The following is a 21,229-nucleotide window of genomic DNA, read 5'->3' as shown; positions in this document are numbered from 1 at the left end:
TGGGGAAATGGGATGGCTTCTGAAATGTAAATAAAATATCCTATAAAAAATTAAAAAAAATAAATTTAAACCCTGCTCCAAAAACAACAACAACAACAACAACAACAAAAAAAAAAACAAAAAAAATTGATTTGATTAGGTAAGTTGAACTGACTTCCATACACACACCTGCTTGCATATGTGCACACACCTGCTTGTATATGTGCAGACATACACACATATACAAAATATGTAATGGGATCTGATGCCCTCTTCTGGTGTGTATCTGAACACAGCTACAGTGTGCTCATATAAGTAAAAATAAATCTTCTTTTAAAAAGTGAAAAAAAAAATTAAGAAATTGTGAGTCCTCATTACATGTTGTTAAATGTAAATGATAACCAATGACCCTGGCAGTAGGTAGGCAAGAGTTAGGAGTGTGATGGCTCCAACAAGAGACTACCTTACACCATTAATATCACTAAGCTTTGGGGCTGGAGATGGCTCAGCCAGTAAGAGCATGGGCTGCTCTTGTGGATCAGGGTTCAGTTCCCAACACCCACCCACATGGTAGCTCACAACTGTCTGTAACTCCAGTCCTAAGTGATCTGCTGTCCTCTTTTGGTTAGTGCGCTCGTACACACACACACACACACACACACACACAGACAGTGACTGATTTAAAGCTCAGCTTCAACTTCTACCATGAGAAGCAAAGCATTCAGCTTTGCACTCGATAACAGCAGGTACACCAATTCCCAATAAGCAGTTAACAGTTGTACCTTCCAATTAAGTAAAAACACCTTTCATGCCTGATAGGAAACAGGTTTATTCACAACAGAAGTCATGAAGTGTGTCTCAATATTGTGTTTCAGTTCTCATTTTCACCTTCCTGGGTCTGGCCCGATTCCCTCACAAAATTATGACAAATGCTACAATGAACATGAACCTGCTTGTTTTTAAGAAAGAACCATGCAAAGTATTTTCTTCTTATCTGAGGCAGAATTAAGTGGAGGAGGTGACAGGTATTTTAGGCATTCCTAGAACATCCACTCCAAAATACCCTAGGGATCCTTAGCTTCCAACTACTTTAGAAACAATACAGTTACCATATTTGAATACCTTACACACTCACCAAAACACAGCTGGTTAGAGGTACTGAGTAAACTGCCAATCAAATTCACTGCCAATTTCCTAGTGTGCAACTGCAAAATATATCTGATTTCAGGTACTTTTTATCCTATTTATGGCTATTTTAACACAAGGCCAGGGTTCTCTAGAGTAACAGAATTTACAGAATGAACCTCTTATGTATAGAAAGAGAATTTATTAAAATGACTTACAGATAATGTCCAGCTAAACCAACAGAAAAGTCCAAGAATCCAGTAGTTGCACACTCCTCAAGCCTGGATGTCTCAGCAGGTCTTCGGTGTACACTGGACTCTTGAAGAAGTAGGCTCTAATGTCAGTCAAAGAATGGATCTGCTAGCAAGACAAGGGCAAGGAGGCAAAGTGCAAAGCTTCCTTCTTCCATATCCAGAGAGAGGCTTCCAGCAGAATATGCTGACCACCTTAGATTAAAAGGTGTGTCTTCCCGCCTCAAGTTCCAGATTAAAGAAAGGCATGCCTTTTTCCGGCTCTAGAGATCAGTTAAAGGTGTGCCTTCCTATCTTAAAGATCCAGACTAGATGTTCCTTCTTCAAAATAAAAGTCTCTCATGTATGCCCTCCATTTTTGCATTTTAGATAATCCCAGTTGTAGCCAAGCTGACAACCAAGAACAGCTGTCACAAAGGCCACTGCATCGTTTGCCTGGACAACTGTTAATGTCTGGAAACAGTTTTCTCAGTTTCTATTAATTTTTCCCTCAACCAGGATCAAGATAATCTTAAAAGAGAGTAATTGTAAGAAAACAACAACTAGTAAACCATATAGATCATGCCCCGCCTCCCAATCACTAACATCTCAGTTTCAGGGTCAACTCCTTAGAAACTTTTCCTGACTTGACAAACAAGCATGGCTCTTTAAACCATAGTGACCTGTCCAGAAAACAGTAACATGGACAGAGGTGTTTTCTAATGGGGAGAAAGTATATACCTTAAATCACCTTTTTTTTTTTGGGGGGGGGGGCACTGCAGCAGGATGTTGTGGTTTACAAGTACAATGGGCCACATTCATAGATATCCTGTTGCACAGAATTCGTGCAACAGGGGCTTTGTATGATCTCAGCTTTGCTGGCACTATGTAACAGCACCAGTGAGGAGCCAGTGGACTGTTGTGTTTTCTTCTGTCTGGCCTCATCAGGGTACTGATCAGGTCAGAGCTGCTTCATGGCCAGTTCCCCCTGGTACTATTGGCCTTGACACTTGCCACAGAAGACAAGCACTGTCTCTTTTTCATGCAGGCTTAGTGTCAGGGGAATGTGATTGCACTGTCTCTTTTTCATGCAGGCTTAGTGTCAGGGGAATGTGATTGTTTATTTTTCCTAGGGTGCTCTTCCAAGGCTATTTGGGATACTTCTAGAGTCAGTGTCTTGGGCTGTTGGATATCACCATGGTGAAACCAAGCACAATAAACTGCAAATGAATATTAAAATTACACACTAGTGTTTACCTCTCCTCTACACATAAGTTCTAGGAGAGAAGAAACCTTGCTTTGTTCAGACCCATTTCCATTTTAATCAACATAATATCCTTTTACTACAAATAATGGCTGGCATTGCTTTTAAATGAGAAATATCAATATCTAGCTACTGAGTTAACACCAAGACACTTCCATATCAGCCTCCAGAGGTGTGTGCTACTATCGTAGGTCTGCTCTCAATCACAGATGGCAGAGGAGGACCAGCCAGGAGTTTTGGTTCTACTCTAGGCAGAACTCCACTAATGGCACCCCAGGACACAGGCCCACCTTGCATTTGGTCAGGAAAGGTTAAATCAGGGGAAATGATGTTCCAGAAGTGAACAAATACATTCTTAACATTATGATGATTATGGTTAAGAATTTTATTATCAAAATTATTACATCTCTTGTGAAAGTTCAAATGTTACAGCAAGGTGTAAACACTCCACTTGAGGAAGAAGCGGTGCTCCTTCCCTTCCAAGAGTCCCCCCTCCCCCCCACCCTCCCCCCCAGAGGTCTGGTCTTGACAGCACCCTGCCCACACAGAGTGGCTGGGGTCTCTGCACGTGCCAGGCAGGGTGAGGGCCGCCTGCCCGCTGGCCTCTCCCCTTGGCTTTTAGCCAATGGGAGAATGCAAACCCCAGCCCAAATGGAGAGACATTTACATACGTTTTATATAATATACAAAGAAACCGGCATCCCAGGCAACATGATTTCCACTCCCAATGCTCTCCCAGACTGATGGGTTTGTGGGGAAAACAACAAAAAGTACTATGCTGAGGGTTCAGCATTAAAAACAAATAAAACCAAAACAAAATCTCCCCTCATTTGAGCAAACACCTGATTTCAATTTTGAAAAGTGAAATTTTGTAACAGTCACACACAAAGAGAGAAGACTGTGCATATGATAGTTGTAGGTCAGGGTAGAAAAGAAGGAGATGAAAGATCTAGGGAATGGGAAAGAAAACAATTAGAGGTAAGGAGGGAGACTCACAGTATATCTTGTCCAAAAGAAGTACGGTCCACTGCAGCACCAGGGATCACACTGTCATACACTCACTACCCTACCATGGTTATAGCTGAATACAAAATTAGATAAATAAAAACACGCCAGGTATTACAGTAAACAAGTGAAAGAAATAAGCTGGCAACCATATGGAATTTAAAAAGATTGTGTACCCCACCTGGGCTGGCTTCAGGGCTCCTCCAGGGGTGTACAACAGGCACAATGCACTGATGGGGAGAAGCCAGTCTGCTCTTTGTCTCTCATACAGAACAGTGTTAGGGGTAGGGGTGACCTGTTAACTCTCACCTGCCCACTGTCATCAAGCATCTCCCATAGAAACGTGGGGCAGGCCCCACACACAATCACAGCCCTGTCGGTGCCACGCCACAACCCTATCTGTCCCATTCTTACCCTGCAGTCATGAGTGCATGCTTTTTAGTCATGGAGGCCATCCTGCTCTTAGGACAGCAACTCCTGATTAACTGGGAATAGGAAAATTAAAATTCAGAGATTACCCAGACCACTGGATGCTTCCTAAACTGGCCTGCCTCACTTCTCTACTTACGTCACAGGGCTATCACTAAGCTGTGAAACACCTTGGAAGGAGGAGTGGATGGTAACAGCTGGAGCCCAGTCCATCCCAAATCTGCTCCCAAATACCCAGGAGATCCTCCTCTCAGAGAGCCAGGCCAGCCTCAGTCAGAGTAGGCACCCAGCATTCCTCTCCCTGCATTTCCTGGTGGCTTTAAGACAAAGGTAGGGAGCACTCCAGGTGGATACACCTTGACCATGCATCTGCTTTAGGAATGGTTGTCTCACAGCCAACATTTACATACCTACCTTTTTCTCTTTAAGTGCATAAAACCCTAACACTACTCAGATGGCTTGGGGCTTTAAGATTGGCTCTTTCCACTTTTTTCTTTTGAAAAGAAAAAAAAATTTTTTTATTGAAAAAGATGTCCTTACTGCACAAGTGACTACAGGCTACAGGCAAGGATGGGAGACATAGGCTTCAACACAAGTCATTGCACTTAGAACCGTTACTAACTGAAACACCATTTGCTTGTTAACAATGTACCCTTAACAGCAGGGAGAAACTTCTTTATAGTCTCTGCTTCAGACAAGATTTACATCTTTCTCCAAGGCCGGAGGCCAGTCATGACCACAAGTCTCATTTCTTGCTGACCAGACCCATTCCTCTGGCACCTTGTACCCCTCTTCCCCAGCAATATGCTCGGCCTTGATTCCAGAGGCAGCTGGAAGGAAGCAGCTATGGGCTCATTAAGTTCAGTTTGCCCATATCCAGAAGCCCTAGGAAAGTCCTGTCTGAGTCTTGACTCCTGACCCTTGCAGTGGCTGGAGTCGGTACTGGTGTACACCCCCACTCCCACGATGTGGGTAGTGCTGTGAATTGGAAACCGCAGATACCCTGGAGGCCTGGTAGGCAGCTGACTGCCCAGCACTGGGCAGACTGATAGTCCGTAAGTCTGATGGCAATGACGACCTAGAGTTCTGAGGAAAGGAGGTGGAACTCTGAGTTCCTGTGCTGGACTGAGAAACCGAGTCTGAGGTCGGTGAGTCTGAGGGGCCCTGTGGGGTAGGGCTAGCAGCACTCGAAGAACAGCTCCTCCTTGGAAGATTGCTGCCAGTACTGTTTCCAGAATGCGGCTGGCTGCTGTAATACCCTGGAGTCCCCGTAAATGGGGCCAACGAGTCTGTAGACACAGGGTGGGCAGGGCTGGGGTAGGATGTGGAAGAGAGGGATGATTCTGAAGAACCATGAGAGGGAGGGTTTCCAGGTCTCAGTGCAGTAGTTCGATAACTGTATCCTGGAGATTGGGTGGGATGTCCTCTAAAGGGGGACGAACTCTGCTGAAGGAGGCCTTGCGATTCTGTCCGTGGACTGTCACACTGCAGGAGCTTAAAGGAGTGGAAGGAAAGCATAAGAAAGTTGACTCAGTCCACTTTTATTCTGCACATTACTAAGGTTGTGTGCATGCACATGCATGCAAGTATGTGCTGTAACAGCACTGTGAAGGACAGAGGATAACTTTCTACTGTGTGAGGTATAGGAATTAGGTGATCAGGCTTGAGAGCAACTGCCTTTACCCACTGAGCCATCTCATTAGGCTGCTCCTCCCCCAAACATTTTAATGAATACCAAAGGCAATCAAATGCAGGTCTCTGATTAACTCATTTGCGTTACTGAGATCCCCGAGGTAAGCAGATGACTTACTTACAGGGGCTACACTATGCAGACGTTAAGCAACTGACAGTGTATCACGACTAGGAACACAGCATCGAAACTCCATCGGCACTTCTCTCTCTGGAGCCCAGAAGTCTCTGACTTACCTGGTAGCTATATCTGGAAGGGCTGTAAACAGTTGCTCCTTTAGAGAGTGCTGAGCTCAATGGCTCTGGGCCTTCTCCATCTGCAGGGTCTGGAAGGCATTAGAAGAATCAACTTGGCTTCTTAGAATACATAGGAAATAGATATCATTCAGTCATATCATCAATACATGCTGATCTCTGTGAAAAAGTGAGCGCAGCATGCCAGAAGGGCAAAGTAAGTGGTTAACTATGCGCTAAATTTTAAATGCCTCATCTTATTCTCGTCTCCTTCTTTCTCTTCATCCTTCATGAAGGTGGAGCTCCGGAACATTGGAGATGAGAGTTACAGAAAAGTATCCCTTGGGAAAAGAGCAGACAGAGAGCAAGCAATGCTAGATCTCATGTATACTGTAGCCCAAAGAGTAAGACGGAACTGGAAGCTAGCATAAAGCAGAACCCAAGTATGTCAGAAACTGGCTCACTTTATCCCAGCATTTGCTGTGAAGTTCAGACCTTGGCTCACCTGACTCTTTCTCTGTGATGTTACTCTCCCATGTGGGAGAAGGCTCTCCCTTCTGGGCAACTCTCACACTGCTTCGAAGAACCTTAGGGATGCTACCTCCTTCTCTGAGTCGTTCAACCGATGTAGGAACCATCCTGCAAAGGTACCAGAGTGTAAGTTTAAGGAACAGAAATTAAGGGCCAAGAATCTCAAACAAATAACCATGATAAAGACGGTGTAGTATAGACTCTTAAACCATCCTCATATTATTTTCTTCAGGACCTACTGAAAACAAGGCATTTCCTCTGCTTCAAACTATGGAATGTGTATAAGTAGTGGCAGTAAGAAAGCAATCTGGAAAAAGTAGATTAAAGATATTAGCTTCTTTTAAACTGTTTGAATGTGAAATTTCCACCTCTGAAACTGTTCTTCTTGACATATACACCATAATTTAATATAGGCTTCTTAGAGATTAATGACTATAATACTTTGAGACCTGTATATCCTTCCCCAGGCTCATTTCAAGATCCCATGCTGGAGGACCCCTGGAGCTTACTGGCCAGAGACTCGGGATTACTCAGTGAGCTCCAGGTTCAGTGAGAGCTCCTTTCTCATAAAATAAGGTCATCTTGATCTCCAAATGTAGATACCCCACTTCTGAAAAAAAAAATGAGTGCTATACCCCAGCTGTGGTGCATATTTATAATCCTAGCACTCAGAAAGCAGAGGCATGTGGATCAAAGAGTTCAAGGCTAGCTTGCACTACAGAGACCTTGCTTCAAAAAAACTGCAAAAGAAAAAAACCCCAAAGCTATCTTGATCAATACAAGAACTTATCATTAATATTACTCATTTTTATGTCTTCTAAACTAGACATGTATGTATGTATGTATGTATGTATGTATGTATGTATGTATGTATATGAGTACACTATTGCTGTCTTCAGACAAACCAGACAGAAGAGGGCATCAGACCTCATTACAGATGATTGTGAGCCACCATGTGGTTGCTGGGAATTGATCTCAGGACCTCTGGAAGAGCAGTCAGTGATCTTAACCACTGAGCCATCTCGCCACCCCAAAATTGTGAGATAGTAATTTTTGAAATTTTATTTTATGTGCATTGGTGTTTTGCCTGTATATATGTCTGTATAAGGGTGTCAAAGACTGGAGTTACAGACAGTTGTAAACTGCCATGTGGGTGCTGGGAATTGAACCCTGCTCCTCTGGAAGAGCAGTCAGACACTTAGCCACTGTGCCATCTCTCCAGCCCCTAACCTAGACAACTCTTTTCAGAACATCTTGCTGCTCTGTATATGCTAGTAGCATGGGACATAGTTTCTTTTGAATTAGAGAAACCTAGAGTCAACAAGATGGCTCAGTAGGTAAAGGTCAAGTCTGAAGATCTGAGTTCAATCTCCAGAACCAATATAGTAGTAGGGAGAACGGATTCCTTCAAGTGTTCTCTGACCTCCATATGCACGTATGAGTGATCAAGGGTGCATATACAAACACACCCATACACCCACACACACCCACACACCAAGGGGGGGGGGAAGGGAGCAATTTGGCTGGACTGTTTACTTACCTCTTATCTAAATAAAATAACTTATGGACACCCAAAATCGCACTGTCCAGTGAATCTCTGAAGGGTGAGGATGTGGCTTACACTAACTAGCTGAACAGGACAGATGACAGATTGACTGCCTGTCTCAGATAAGTGCGCCAAAAATTTTAGGTAAAACTGGAAATGAATGTATAACTTCCTACTTGAATTTAATTATAAATCTAATTAAACATAAACTTACCACCTACTGCTGATGTTCTCTTGAGGTCTGCAGTGAGAGGAAGAAGTGCCCCTGGAATCTGACGGGCTTACCGCCTCCAAATGTGATGTAGAGGAATGAGACGGGGAAAATTTTTTGTGAGGGGACGAGGGGGTTCGGGCTGAGGATCCCTGTACACCATTGCCACCAGTGTCAGAAACAGAGTTACTGCTGCCTTGCCCAGCTCCTGAAGACTTGCTTTTGCTCTGTGAAGAGTCATTTCCCCCACCAGAATTCTCCTTAGCTTCTTGTTTCCTTTTGCGGTACTCTAGCAAGGATACCTAAATATGAAAAAGAAACAGTGTCATTAGTGAGTGGCTTACTACCGAAAGAAAAGATGAGAGTCCTGGGTAAAGCAGTAGCAAGACATGCAAACAAAGCAGGCATCAACAATGACAACCTTTATTGTATTTTAAAACTCTATGTCTGCACATGTTAAATGCAGGTGCCTGAGAGTGAGAGCTCCAGGCAGTTGTGAGCTATCTGATGTGGGGGTTGGGAACTGAGCTCTGATCCTCTGGATCCGAACTATGTGCTCTTAATCACTGAGGGATCTTTCTAGTCTCTATATGACAATCTTTTTCAGGTATAAAAGAGATCTGAGCAGGGCGACAGACTCAAGCTAGTCAGAAACTGATGAGGACAAAAGAATATTCTAATGTCATTTTCAAACAATGGTGTTCAAATAGACTATATCCTCTTACTTTCTTCAGAGAACTTGCAAGATTACTATCACCTTGGTAACCTACTGTCAGTTATGCCCAACAATAGGGGCATCTGTAAGAAGTAGGGCAGAAAGACAGAATGCTTTTGTATCCTGGAAAAAAGTTCATTCCTTAGGAACACTCACTCCATTAAAAACAAATACAAATAACCCACAACAAATAAGGTATCAACAAGAAAAAGCCAGTATTTCAGGGTTCTTAATAGTCAAATTTTGAAGATACACAACGGGATTTAAGACTATCTGTATTACATATAAGGAAATAGAGGTATTAAAGAACTAAAGTAAGAAGAAATTATTGTTTATATATTTCAGCAACCTGTCTGTAACCTGGAAACATTTTCCCAATCCTCAAACCACCTTCTAATATTTACTAATTTTTTCCCCTGCTATCACAAAAAACCCTTTTCCTATCCATTCACTACTGTATTCTATTGCCTATAAATCTACTGTTGAATCTTGCTTTTTGGTTAATTTGTAAGTTTGTGAGACAGGATCTTTGCAGCTCAGTCAGGCAACGGACTTAGGCTTCCTATCTTAGTCTCCCAGGTCTTGATATCACAGGTATATCACATATACACTTTAGCTTTAATTATAATTTAACTAAAAGACAAAACAAAATCCCACTTACTATGTGTCTTTGGGATCAAACTCAGATTTGTCAGGTTTGTCAGTGTGTTTAGATTTAAAATATTATTTTATTTACCTGTATGTATGTACTTTCAGAGGGAAGAAGGGGATGTGGGCTGCCTTAGAGCTGGAATTATTGGTGTTTATGAGCTGCTGCATGTAGGTGTTAGGTCCTCTGACAGAGCAATAAGTGCTTTTACATGCAGAGCTATCATCTCTCCAAGCCATCCATTTCTTAGCTTTTTATTGCTAACATTTAGTTAAAAAATCAGCCATCACAGGTGCCCAAATATTTTAGAAATATTTCTGAAACAAATTCCAACTTTAATTACCTGTATATATAATAAATGAAACCAGAAATGCAAAGATATTTGTCATGTTATGTAATTTTAAAGTCAGAAGCTCATGTAAGGCTTTGAGGCCCCATCATCACCCCTATTGTGCGCTAGTGTTTCCTTCTCCTATCCAAAGTGCTTTTAATTTTGTGCCCAAGTGTGAAATATCACAAAAATAACAGTAAAAATAATTGTGTGTGCAATTTTACATATAATCTTGGAGAGAAGTTAATAAACTTGGATAAGGAACATTATTGTAATTGAAATAAAGTCACAAGCCTCTATTTGTTTCTCTGTGAAACTGTCATATACAGTATACCTCAGCCTTGTTAATCCCTAACAATAAATTCATCCAAGTCACTTTGACAACCCAAAATATTCCCAAAACAATATTTAAGAGGGGGGAGAAGGGAAAGCAGCTGTTAGGTTTTGTGCTTCTTTAGAAGAGGCATTACTTATGGGCCTCAGGCTATCATGACACGCTCTGCTCTCTAAGGTCTGGTCTACCCACTGCTCTCTGAACCTGCTTCCTGGTTCTCCCTGGCATTATAATTGCAGTCAACTATCAGAACCCATCTCCATCCCAATGCAGTGTCACAGGCTGAACTGTATAGTGACATCTTCCTCTAGGTTTGTTGGCTGATTCCTACTCATTGTTTGGAATGTGGCTAAGCCTGCCACCTCTCAATTTCTACTCCTCAAACAAGCTAAATAAAAGACTTCTTGTTCATTCTTTAACTTATACTCTGCTAAGATATGAACAACTCCTTTGGAGCAACTACAACCACTAATTTATTAATGCTGTTTTCTACTGAGGCTCTATTAGGGCAGACTCTAGGAGGCAATCTAATATAGCATATTATATTAACAATTAGATTGTGTAATCTGGAATTAGAATCAGGATAGTGCCCTTGCTCCTTTGTTTATTTGTTATTGTTTAACAAGCTAACTAGCTTCAGTTTTCTCATGTGCAAGACAGGAAATTCCCTAATTATACAACTACTGTGACTACAAAATGAATTACTGAAACAAAACATGGTCTCTATGTGGCTTGGGTTGGTATGCAACCATGAAGGCCAGAGAGGGCATCAGATCCCCTGGCGCTGGAGTTACAAGCATTGGTAAACCACTTCAGGCACTGGCAACTTAACTTGAGTCTTTTGGAAGAACAGTATATGCTCTTAACTGCTGACCTAGCTCTTTAGCCTCTGGCATAGAACTTCTCAATCCTCTTGTCTCAACATCACGAATGGGTGTGCTGGGATTACAAAGGAGAAAAACTACGTCTGTCTGAGAAAACACATCTGAAGGTCTTAAAGCTATGCCTCAAACTGAATTCTATGAGTACCAAAGCTTTCAGTATTCTTCCAGTGTGCTAGCCTTTCAGTTGTATATAACAGTCATGTAAAACTTGCTGTGTTTAAAATGCCTGGGATGGCTATAGCTTTCTAATCCCACTTCAATTTCCAGAATGCTAGGTTCATAGACATGTGCCACTAGGCCAGGCTGGAGATTTGCTTTATGTGTATTTTGGATGCTGGAGACAGAAGCCTTACTCATGCTACACAAGGACTCTCTCACTGACTACACTTCAGTCCTGCTGGCTATTCACAACACTTACCAGTTATACTAATAGAGTCTACTCAATTGATAAAGGCTGTGGCTGCCAATACCGACGACTTGAGTTCAATCCCAGGACCCACATGGTGGAAGCAAAGAACTGATTCCCACAAGTAATCTTCTGACTTCTATATATGTGCCTTTGGCATGTTCATGCCCCCCACTGCCATAAACCAAAGAAGTAAATGCAATTAAATAAAAGAACTAAATTTCAGAGGTTATAGCAAAGAGTAGGACAAGTGTTATGCACTGGAGCTTAGAAAGTTGTGAATTATCTGACTAATATTCTTTAGAAGAGTAACATGAATACTTACCTTTTTCCTTTGTGGTGGGTTCTGAGGAGCAGATGGGACTCCTTCACAGGCCCTTTCACCACCAGGTGACATGGATCCCCGAGAGAGGTCTTTCATAAAGCCATGTTCATATCTGCTGGAAAAGCCTTCTGCAGGGGAACAATATCCTCCATCTAAATGTAAAGGCTTCCTGTCCCCCACCAAGGGAGACCCTCTATACAGTCCATCTGCTCGAGGCATAGCATTCAAAGGGGAGTAGGCGTACATCAAATTGAACTCTGTCCTAAACGCCTGGTCTGAGTTTCTCAGCAAGGTCTGAGGACCATCTCCACTCCTGCTTGGGAAGCCAGCCTCAGAGGTGGGAGCAACAGAGGGATGAGAAGCCAGATCAGGATGACTGCAGTTGAGCAGGGAAGGCCTATCAGCGCAGCTGTGAGTGCTGGAGTCTGGGTATCCCACTTTTGTCAAATCTAGGTCTTTTCGGTGACAAAGCTGAAAGAATAAAGATTAACAGAGATATGGGATATGGTAAAAAAGAAAAATTCAAAGGACTTTTAAAAAGGGAGGCATCAGACAACTGTGCAAACATGACTACTCTGTCTGCTCAGCCTTCATGAAGCTACTGGTCATCTGATAGCATACTTGGGGACTGGCGGAGTAGCCAGGGGCATATCTGAGCCGTAGACACACACACTATAGAAAGGTCTTAAGTTGCTGGCTTGTGATGTTATACATTATTAAATTAGTATCAATGGAAGGTGTAAGGGAAGGTGGAGAAAAGCAGGAGGCAGCTAAAAAGTCAAGCACGGTAAATTACCCAGTAGGACAGTAGCATTAAAGGCGGCAACTAATCAATTCTTCATTCACTTGTACCTTGAATTATGTTTCTCATGCAACTTTCTGTCTGTTCAGTTCTTTGTGTCCTCTGCTGCCTATCAATCTATTAACGAACTGTTAAAGCCTACCACTGAAATACATGGTACAGGCTTAAATGCACCACTGATAAAACCCACCTACTACTGCTTATCCGTATTGCTTAACACCAAGATTTCCTCTACTAGACAGATCAATTGCCTAAAATGACAGTACCAGAAATCCAAGAACAATGTCAAGTATCAAAACCTTTCTATATTGAGTCTTTAGCAACCAAGGACAGAACAATCTATACTTTTCTAACAAGATGGACTCAACACCCAGAAAATCAACAGTAAACTAGTAAACTAGTTTATAGTTTACTAGTTTATAGTAAACTAGTAAACTAGTTTATAGTTTACTAGTTTATAGTAAACTAGTAAACTAGTGGAATATAATCTTCAGTTTCATGATGATTTACAGAATATCCTACTGACTGAGAATTTGGTGATTAGTCAGGGAGTAGGGCCCTAATTATTCTGGAAAGTGAGAATAAATGTCAGTTAATTTCTAAAAGGTTACAGAGATTATAATTTTCTCTTTAACAGGAAAAAAAGCTCCACATAGATTTATAGGATTAATAACTACATTTGTCTAAAGCTTGTAACAAAAGCTAACACTAAAATCCCGATTTTGGATCTTTAGAGTAGAAGGGTTTCCAAGAAAAATACTGAAACTGATTTCCTAATAGGTATCAATCACTGTACAGAAACCGTATCCCAGCGTCTGTAGAAAAGAAGGTTTGTAACCTAGAATGTGGGCTTAAGCTTCCTTACATATTTATACCCAACAAGGCACTCCAGAGGAAATAAAGGAAAGCCAAAAAAAAAAAAAAAAAAAAAAAAAAAAAAAAAAAAAAAAAAAAAGCAAGCTGGATTCCCTAAAGGAAGCTGCTCATCTATCACCTAAAGTCAGCTGGTCATATAGAGCTGTCAGTTAACCCCAACAATACAGTGCTGACATGAGACTGAGACAGTGCCCACCAACTCCAGTTTCTTTGCTAACAGGCAGAAGTTATTCATTACTTTCTCTATCAATGCTCTCATGAACATAGAATCTACATCCTTTGAAGATTCTCTTCTTTAACGAAACTCTTCAGCCAACCCTTCCCCCAAATGACAACAAATGCAATCCCACAACATATACACAGCTACTCATTTTCCCATGGTCCTATGCAGTCAGTTTTATGTAAGACTCATTCTACTTGCTGTGAATGAGAGGCCACCCTCTAGCCTTGCCCCTCTCTCCCCCCATTCAAGACTGCCCCATGCACTCACTCTTAGCCTGCATGTATGATTGAGATGGTATGGTAACTATCTCAGGTAACAGGGACTTAGACCTATGTGCAGGGGAACCTTCAGGGAAGGATATGTTCTAGAGGAGGAAAAAGAATCTTGTTATATGTTCTAGAGGAGGAAAAAGAATCTTGTTATTTACCTTCAAGTCAAGAAGCAAAACAGAAGGAAAAGAGGTAAGCATGCCTATTAGCCACACTTTTTTGGGGAGGGAATTGGGGGTGTGGGTGGTTAAGAATGCATAGGGTAAATACTTAACTGCAGAACTCATTTCTACAGACAGTGTGGTTAGCTAAATGCTTCCTGATGTCTTCTTGGAAAGAACTTAAAGAATACTGTTTATGTTTATGTTCATGCTATAACTGAATACCTTAGGTGAATCATTTTAGAGGGCTTACAATGTTTCTTATGGTGTGTGTGTGTGGGGGGGGGGCACAACCTACTCCTTATTCTTCCTAGAGGAACTCTGCTTCTTCACCTCATACTTCTTTTGACTACAGTCTTTCTTCATTCTCTTACTAGCTTTAGGCCTATCTAGGGAGAGAAAGATGGTCAGCTCCTCTCAAGTGATAGTTACACAGCTGCACACATCTAACAAGAGTTAAAATCCATTGTACTTTAGGGACCAAAAAGCAAACAAAAAACCCCAAGTCCATATATACATATATTTCGTTTGTGACTTTCATGGGATGGGACATTTAGCTAAGGTAATACCTCTCTAACACATGGGAACTGGAGAGTGAGTCCTTTATGGGATGGTGTGAAGGACAACAAGAAAGTGATAATACAGTTACGACAAGGATTCAGGGTACCAGGCACTGGGGTAAGAGGAGGGTTCTCAATATACAGACTATCAACAACTGTGGCCCAGAAGGCAGACATGGGCTAAACCATGATAGGATATATGGAGCTGTTTGAGCAAAATAAGGTGGATAGTAATGTTCTGAAATGGGGACGGTGATGGGTGTACAAAGCAGAGGGCTTTGTTTTCCTTCTAGATTCTTTCCCCTCAATCTCTGTGACTGTGCATCTCATCCCCTCAGTTCTAGATATGAACACGTTTCCTATTCAAATTTTTTTTCTCTCTACTTGAAGCTGGTTTTACTTTTGATACTTTCTGATGTTTCACTGTCACTTTATTTTTTTAAAAAAAAATTTTAAAATATTATTTTTACTGTAGGTGTATAAGTGGTTTGCCTGCCTGTTTGCCTGTGTACCACATGCAAACAATGCCAGGAAATGTCAGAAGAGGGCATTAAATCCCCAGAGACTGGAGTAACAGATAGCTGTGAGGAATCATGTGGGTGTTCTGAAAAACTGGGTTCTCTGAAAGAACAGCCAGTGCTCTTAACCACAGTCATCACTCTAGCCTGCATTTTAATTTATTTTTTTAACTTTTTAACATAATTTCAACATTTTCTTCTTCCAAATAATAATTTTATGTTTAAAGAACAATGTGGAAGTAAATTTTGTATTATATCATCTTTCAATATATTCTTTCCTTTTAAAAGACAGGGTCTTGTTAATGTAGCTCAAATTTTCGATGTTTTCACACCGTGGGGGTTATAGATGCATGGCCAAAGCGCCCAACTAACTGCTGTAATTTTTGATGAAAAACAGTTTGCAAACCAACCTTTCTGAACTTAAAACCAGGAAAAACCATTGCTATCAGAATGATGGTGAGACTGGTAGGATGGTGAAGCTGTTCTTATAATAAGAATGGTGACAGTGCATTATTAAATTGGTACTTTATAATCATACATTTAAATTTTTTGCTACATAACACATTTTGTTCCTTCTTGATAATTTTTTATTTTATGTATGTACTGGTGTTGTACCTACATGTGCCCCGTGTGGCTGGTACCTATGGAAGCTAGAAGAGGGCATCAGATCCCTGGAACTGACTGGGGCTAGAGGGTTATGAACCACCATGTGAGTGCCGGGAATCAATGCCCAGTCCTTGGAAAGAGCACCAAGTGGTCTTAGCTATTTTCTAGCCCCTAAAATATTTCAACTTCCTTTAAAAAATCATGTATGAATGTGTCTGTGCACATGTGTGCAGGTGCCCGAGGAAGAGACAAACTCGTGACTGCTAAGCTATCTTTAGTCCCTTGTTTTAATGTTTAAAAATTACATTTATTTATTTTGTGTCTATGTGGGGAACTCACTTGTGAAGTTGGTTTTCTACTATGTGGGTTGCAGGGACTGAACTTAGGAAGTCTGGCTTGGCAGGAAGTGCCTTTACTGCTGAGCTAGCCTGCTTCCTGGTATTTGATACACTAAAACCTAGGTTCTCTATCTTAAATAGTGGTGGTGCATGCCTTTAATCCCAGCACTTGGGAGGCAGAGGCAGGTGAATTTCTGAGTCTGAGGCCAGCCTGGTCTACAGAGTGAGTTCCAGGACAGCCAGGGCTACAAAGAGAAACCGTCTCAAAAAAACAAAAACAAACAAAAAACCCCCTTTCATTTACATGCTGTTTTATAGTTATTAAAATGCAGCAAGGGTAAGAAACATATAAAATTGTTTTGCAAGACTTCTTACTTTTGTAATTTCAAACTAATAATGAAACATGCCATGGAAAGGTGCAACTCCACTTCTATCACTGATTGCACAGAGGGACAACTTCTCTTTTGGATACCTTACTGTGAAATTGTTAACAAAAGCTTAACTGTGGTGTTAAGTAGACAAAGTTAGAAAGGTCTGAATTCTTCTTTTAATAACCAATTAAAAAGAAGAACGAAGAATTATGATAATTTACCTAGAAAAAACAAATGTAACCTGGATGACATTTTTTTCCACTCAAAGGCTTGTTCTACAGTAAGTTAATACTGGACTGAGTTAGAAGTACAGCAGCACACTGAGCTGCCTTTAGAACCCAGGTGTTGTTAATCCTTACACAGTCATAAAAGTCTTAAGAGAAGTGTGATCTGTTAAGATATTTAACTTCATTAACACAACATCCAGAAGTGTAAGTCCTCTTCTCCTGACAAGTATCCATTTAATTAAAGCAACATGAAAATGAGTTTCAAAAACACACGGATTATATTCATACCTGCCACTCAAACTTATTTAAGTGACTGAATATAACAATTTTGGAATCAGATATTACATATATTTCTAATATAATCCAACCATTAACGTGTGTTACTAGCCTCTATTCTACCTTAGTCCTAATATATTGTAACAAACAGGGAGGGGAAAAAAATCACCTCGAGTAGGAAATCAAAACAAACAGAAACAGTAACAGCAGCAAGCAGCAGTAGCAGCACCACCCAATGTTTTTAAGTCTCTGTTTCCCTGAAGCCACAGTAAAGCTACCAAAAGACCTGGGAAAGACACTTTACAGTTAGAGGTCCAGACACACAGATGTGAGCTTACTGTGTACTCTGGGCTCCCAGGGTTGTGAAACTAGCTGGTACCACAAGCACCTAAACACCTCTTTTGACCAACACAGATAAAGATCCTGTATGTGTACTCCCTAAAATATGATTGAAGGACTGAACATGAAAAGAAAACAGGAGGGATCATGGCAGCAGTGCTACTATTCTGGCACAACAGGAGCTGCCAAGACAGGAAGTTACCAGCTACCAGCCCACAGTGACCTAGGTTAATGATTTTTGTAGAGATGAAGGAAAACAGTTAAAAACATCTGAAATTATACTGTATTTGAAATGAAGAGATATAAATGATAATTTTCATATCAATCACCCCCAACACCAAAATCCCAATCACCTCAAACTGCAGAGGAGTGTTGGAACGACTAGCAGTAGTAAGAGATGTGATTGGTGAGAACATGAGGCTGTATCCATTTCGACACTCCTCTTCTCCTGGGTGAGTCTGGCCAGGTGTGGTCAGCTGAGGACTCTTGGAGCCTGAGGTGGGTAGGGGTGGTGTAACTGGAGACAGAGGCCGAAGCAACTTGGTGATATTCTGCTCCATCAGATATCGAGACTTCCATTTCTTTAATGGGCTCAGTAAGTCTGTGAAACACAAGGCTTGGATGAGAGATGAATCATATCTTACTGGAAGGCTAGGTAGTAAAGGCACTAACCTCTAACCTGCAATGGATCCTATGCCTTATCCTATTAAATAACCTCCCCCAATTAAGCCAAAAGCCTAAATATACTTCTTTTGTGGGGGATGTGGGGATTTCGAGACAGGGTTTTCCTGTGTAGCCCTGGCTGTCCTGTAACTTGCTTTGTAGATCAGACTGGCCTCTAACTCACAGAGATCCACCTGCCTTTTCCTGGGATTAAAGACATTTGTTGCTACTGCTTAGCTGCTTAAACAAACTTCTAATCACTTCCATGAATATAACTTATGAAACATTCCATGTCCCAGAGAACTCCACAGGAATATAGACAATTGTAATGGTCAATGCCAAGGGCATTATTTTTTTTTTCTGGAGTGAAATACAGGTTTTCATCCACTGAGCTTTAGAGAATCTGCTTCGTTTCTATCCTATCACCCGCTAGGCTGTCATACTTGTATTTTCGTATTTACTGATGTACTCTTTCAGCAGCTCTTCCTGCAAACACTCCTGAGTAGGAGGAGACACACAATCTTGCATCTCATATCATATAGCTCCTAGTATTCAAGTACTGAACAAACACTAGGGGCTAGAAAAGAAAATGCTTTCTATTAAAAACTTTTCAACTATTAAAAAAACCAAGACTTCTTTTGATCAGGCTAACTGTATTCTTAGAGCCATTTTAAAAAGCAGGTTACTAAGTATTTTAGTGACCATGTTTTATGTACTGTCAGTTTTTTAAGAGAACCTTCAGGACAAAACATACCTCAGGAAAATGTACTTTTAAGTAAAAGTGAGTACTTACAATTAAAAAGATCAATCACTTACTTAGTATGCACTATATGTACTACAGGGCAAAGTCATGTATGTAAGGGCCATTACATATTCTGTTTTCAAAGACCTCAGAGAAAACATGGAAAATAATGTTTAATGTAAGTTTCTTATTGGTATGCTTAAGCTTGACTATATAATCCTACACTTTTGAGGCAGAGACAGGATTATCTCAAATTCTAGGCCAGCCTAGTCTACACAGCAAATTCTAGGCCAGCCTGGGATACAGAGTGAGATCCTGCCTAAAATGAATGAATGAATGAATGAATAAATAAATAAATAAATAAATAAATGACTCAAGTAGCTACAAAGAAGAGACCATGGAGATTTGACAAGTAAAGGTGCTTGCTATCCAATTCTGCAGCCCATATGAAGGTGGAAAAAGAGAGTTGACTTCCAAACATTGTTTTCTGAAGTCTACATGCATAGTGTAGGCCCCTCAGGAATGCTGATAAACACATAAAAAACCTTCAAAGTAGGTAAAAGTGAGATTCTGTGTTCAAGAATTATAGTCCCAGCTACTAGGGTAGCTGAAGTAAAGGGACTGCTCAAACCCAAGAGTTGAAGGTTAGCCTGGGTCTGAACAACACTATGAGTTCCATTTCTTAGAAAATAAAACAAATAAAAGAACATCACTGTTTAGGTGATGTTTACCAGGCATTGTATGTTGTGCTTGATATGAAAATGTAAGATATCTATAAATCCAACATTTGTTATTAATATCACCCTGTATCGAAGATGAAGACTCTGATGCATATAGAGAGTCTAGACATGGAAGCAACTGGTCCATGGTCCCCTGCCTCTTACAGTGCTAGAGATCAAATCTGGGGCATATTATACCTTAGACAAGGACTTTTATCAATAGACCTTTCATCTCCAGTCATTCTCTAAACAGTCTTAATAAAAGCATGCTAAAATGTAGCACCATGGCTTGGTGGAAACAATGACAATCATACCAGGCCTTGATCCACAAGGCAAAATGTGGATCATGATCAGGGATGTGCTTAGGAAGATTCCTCTGGTGACAGTGCCAGTATGTAACTACAAGTGCAAAACTACTGGAGTTAGGAAAGTAGCCAATACAAAGAGGTGTGAGGCACTGAATATGTTTAAATGAATAATTTTTTTTTTCTTGTTTCTTAGGACTTTTCATTTCCCTACATTCAAAGAATACTTTTTCCTCTTGGTCTTTATAGCATGTGTTGTTTTATCCTTTTTAACGTGCCTAGGTACAAACAAACAAACAAACATGTAATTCAAGACTAATCTGCACAGTAATTTTTAAGCATTTCTAAAGACTTCAAACCCAATCTTTAAGAACTCTGTACTGAGGGTTCAACAATGAAACTATTAAATACATTCTGTGATGAAGATTACTGTAGGAAAATTAGGAGAAACTGCTACACAAATGAATGTGATATATATTTGATATTCAATGAACACCTAAGATGCTATACTCAAAACAAACAAACCCACCCAATGACTGCCTAAATTCATAGGTCAGTAGTCTTTGTTGTTTTCCTTTTATTGTAGAGTTGTCAGATATGTATTAACACGAATACCCATTTTTTAAAGCCTTGCCTCAATACTACCCAAGATTATGCAAACATTCATGCATTTAAACCCATTGCTACCCATTACACATAAGTTAAAATGATTTCCCACTAATTTCTGTTAGTGCTTAAGTTTCTTTCTTTGGTGGTAGGTAGCATGTTTTTAAAATACTACTATTGTAAACTGAGCTGACCTTGAAGTGGCCAGGTAATCTAGGCTGGCTTCAAACTAGCATCCTTCTCCTGCCTTTGCCTTCCAAAAGCTGGCATCACAGACATTTGCTATCATGCCTGATTTATGAATACTCTTTAAAAATATGTATGTGTCATTAATAGTCAAAATCTAAGCTATGTCGAATATTAAGTATTTTCCTTTTTTACAACTGTTAAGTCTACTATGAAAACAAAAACTGTTCTCTACTTATGTGTCAGTACAATAACAGGGCTTTTGATGTCTCTCTCTTTCTTTTCAAGAATGACTTTAAGGTGGGAGTTGAATAAGCTTGAGAATGTAAGTTTGAATCACGAATACTCATATGAAAGGTCAGCTACAACAGCATGAAGAACAAAATACCTGATCACTTCCTCTAATCTTCATGCATGTGCATCCACGCACTTACTTATGCTTACTACCTCTGCATTTACTTGTGTGAATAATTTCCAATGTCCAGCTTATACTGTATCAGTATGCTCATCTTTAGAGTTATAAAAATAAAGATGTTGACAGTAAAAAAACGTTAT

At 40.5% G+C, this 21,229-nt stretch overlaps 1 protein-coding gene across 8 annotated transcripts in view; it reads right to left on the bottom strand.

The window, feature by feature from the left end:
- Positions 1-4,005: 4,005 nt before the first annotated feature.
- Positions 4,006-21,229, bottom strand: part of Setd5 (SET domain containing 5) — a 76,200-nt gene continuing 58,976 nt past the window's right edge. For all 8 annotated transcript variants that reach the window (XM_034511230.2, XM_034511232.2, XM_034511228.2 and 5 more), the window contains 6 exons: positions 17,807-18,054; positions 11,888-12,358; positions 8,247-8,545; positions 6,461-6,594; positions 5,959-6,047; positions 4,006-5,526 (listed from right to left, as the gene is read on the bottom strand). In XM_034511230.2, the coding sequence (XP_034367121.1) occupies positions 4,918-5,526; positions 5,959-6,047; positions 6,461-6,594; positions 8,247-8,545; positions 11,888-12,358; positions 17,807-18,054 (1,850 nt within the window). In that variant the 3' untranslated portion in view covers positions 4,006-4,917. The remainder of the gene's footprint in view (positions 5,527-5,958; positions 6,048-6,460; positions 6,595-8,246; positions 8,546-11,887; positions 12,359-17,806; positions 18,055-21,229) is intronic.

The sequence above is a fragment of the Arvicanthis niloticus genome, chromosome 9 (genome assembly GCF_011762505.2).
Source record: "Arvicanthis niloticus isolate mArvNil1 chromosome 9, mArvNil1.pat.X, whole genome shotgun sequence".
In the NCBI taxonomy this organism is placed as follows: domain Eukaryota; kingdom Metazoa; phylum Chordata; class Mammalia; order Rodentia; family Muridae; genus Arvicanthis; species Arvicanthis niloticus.
Note: the sequence above shows the minus strand (reverse complement) of the source record. Positions and strands in the feature narration are given on the sequence as shown.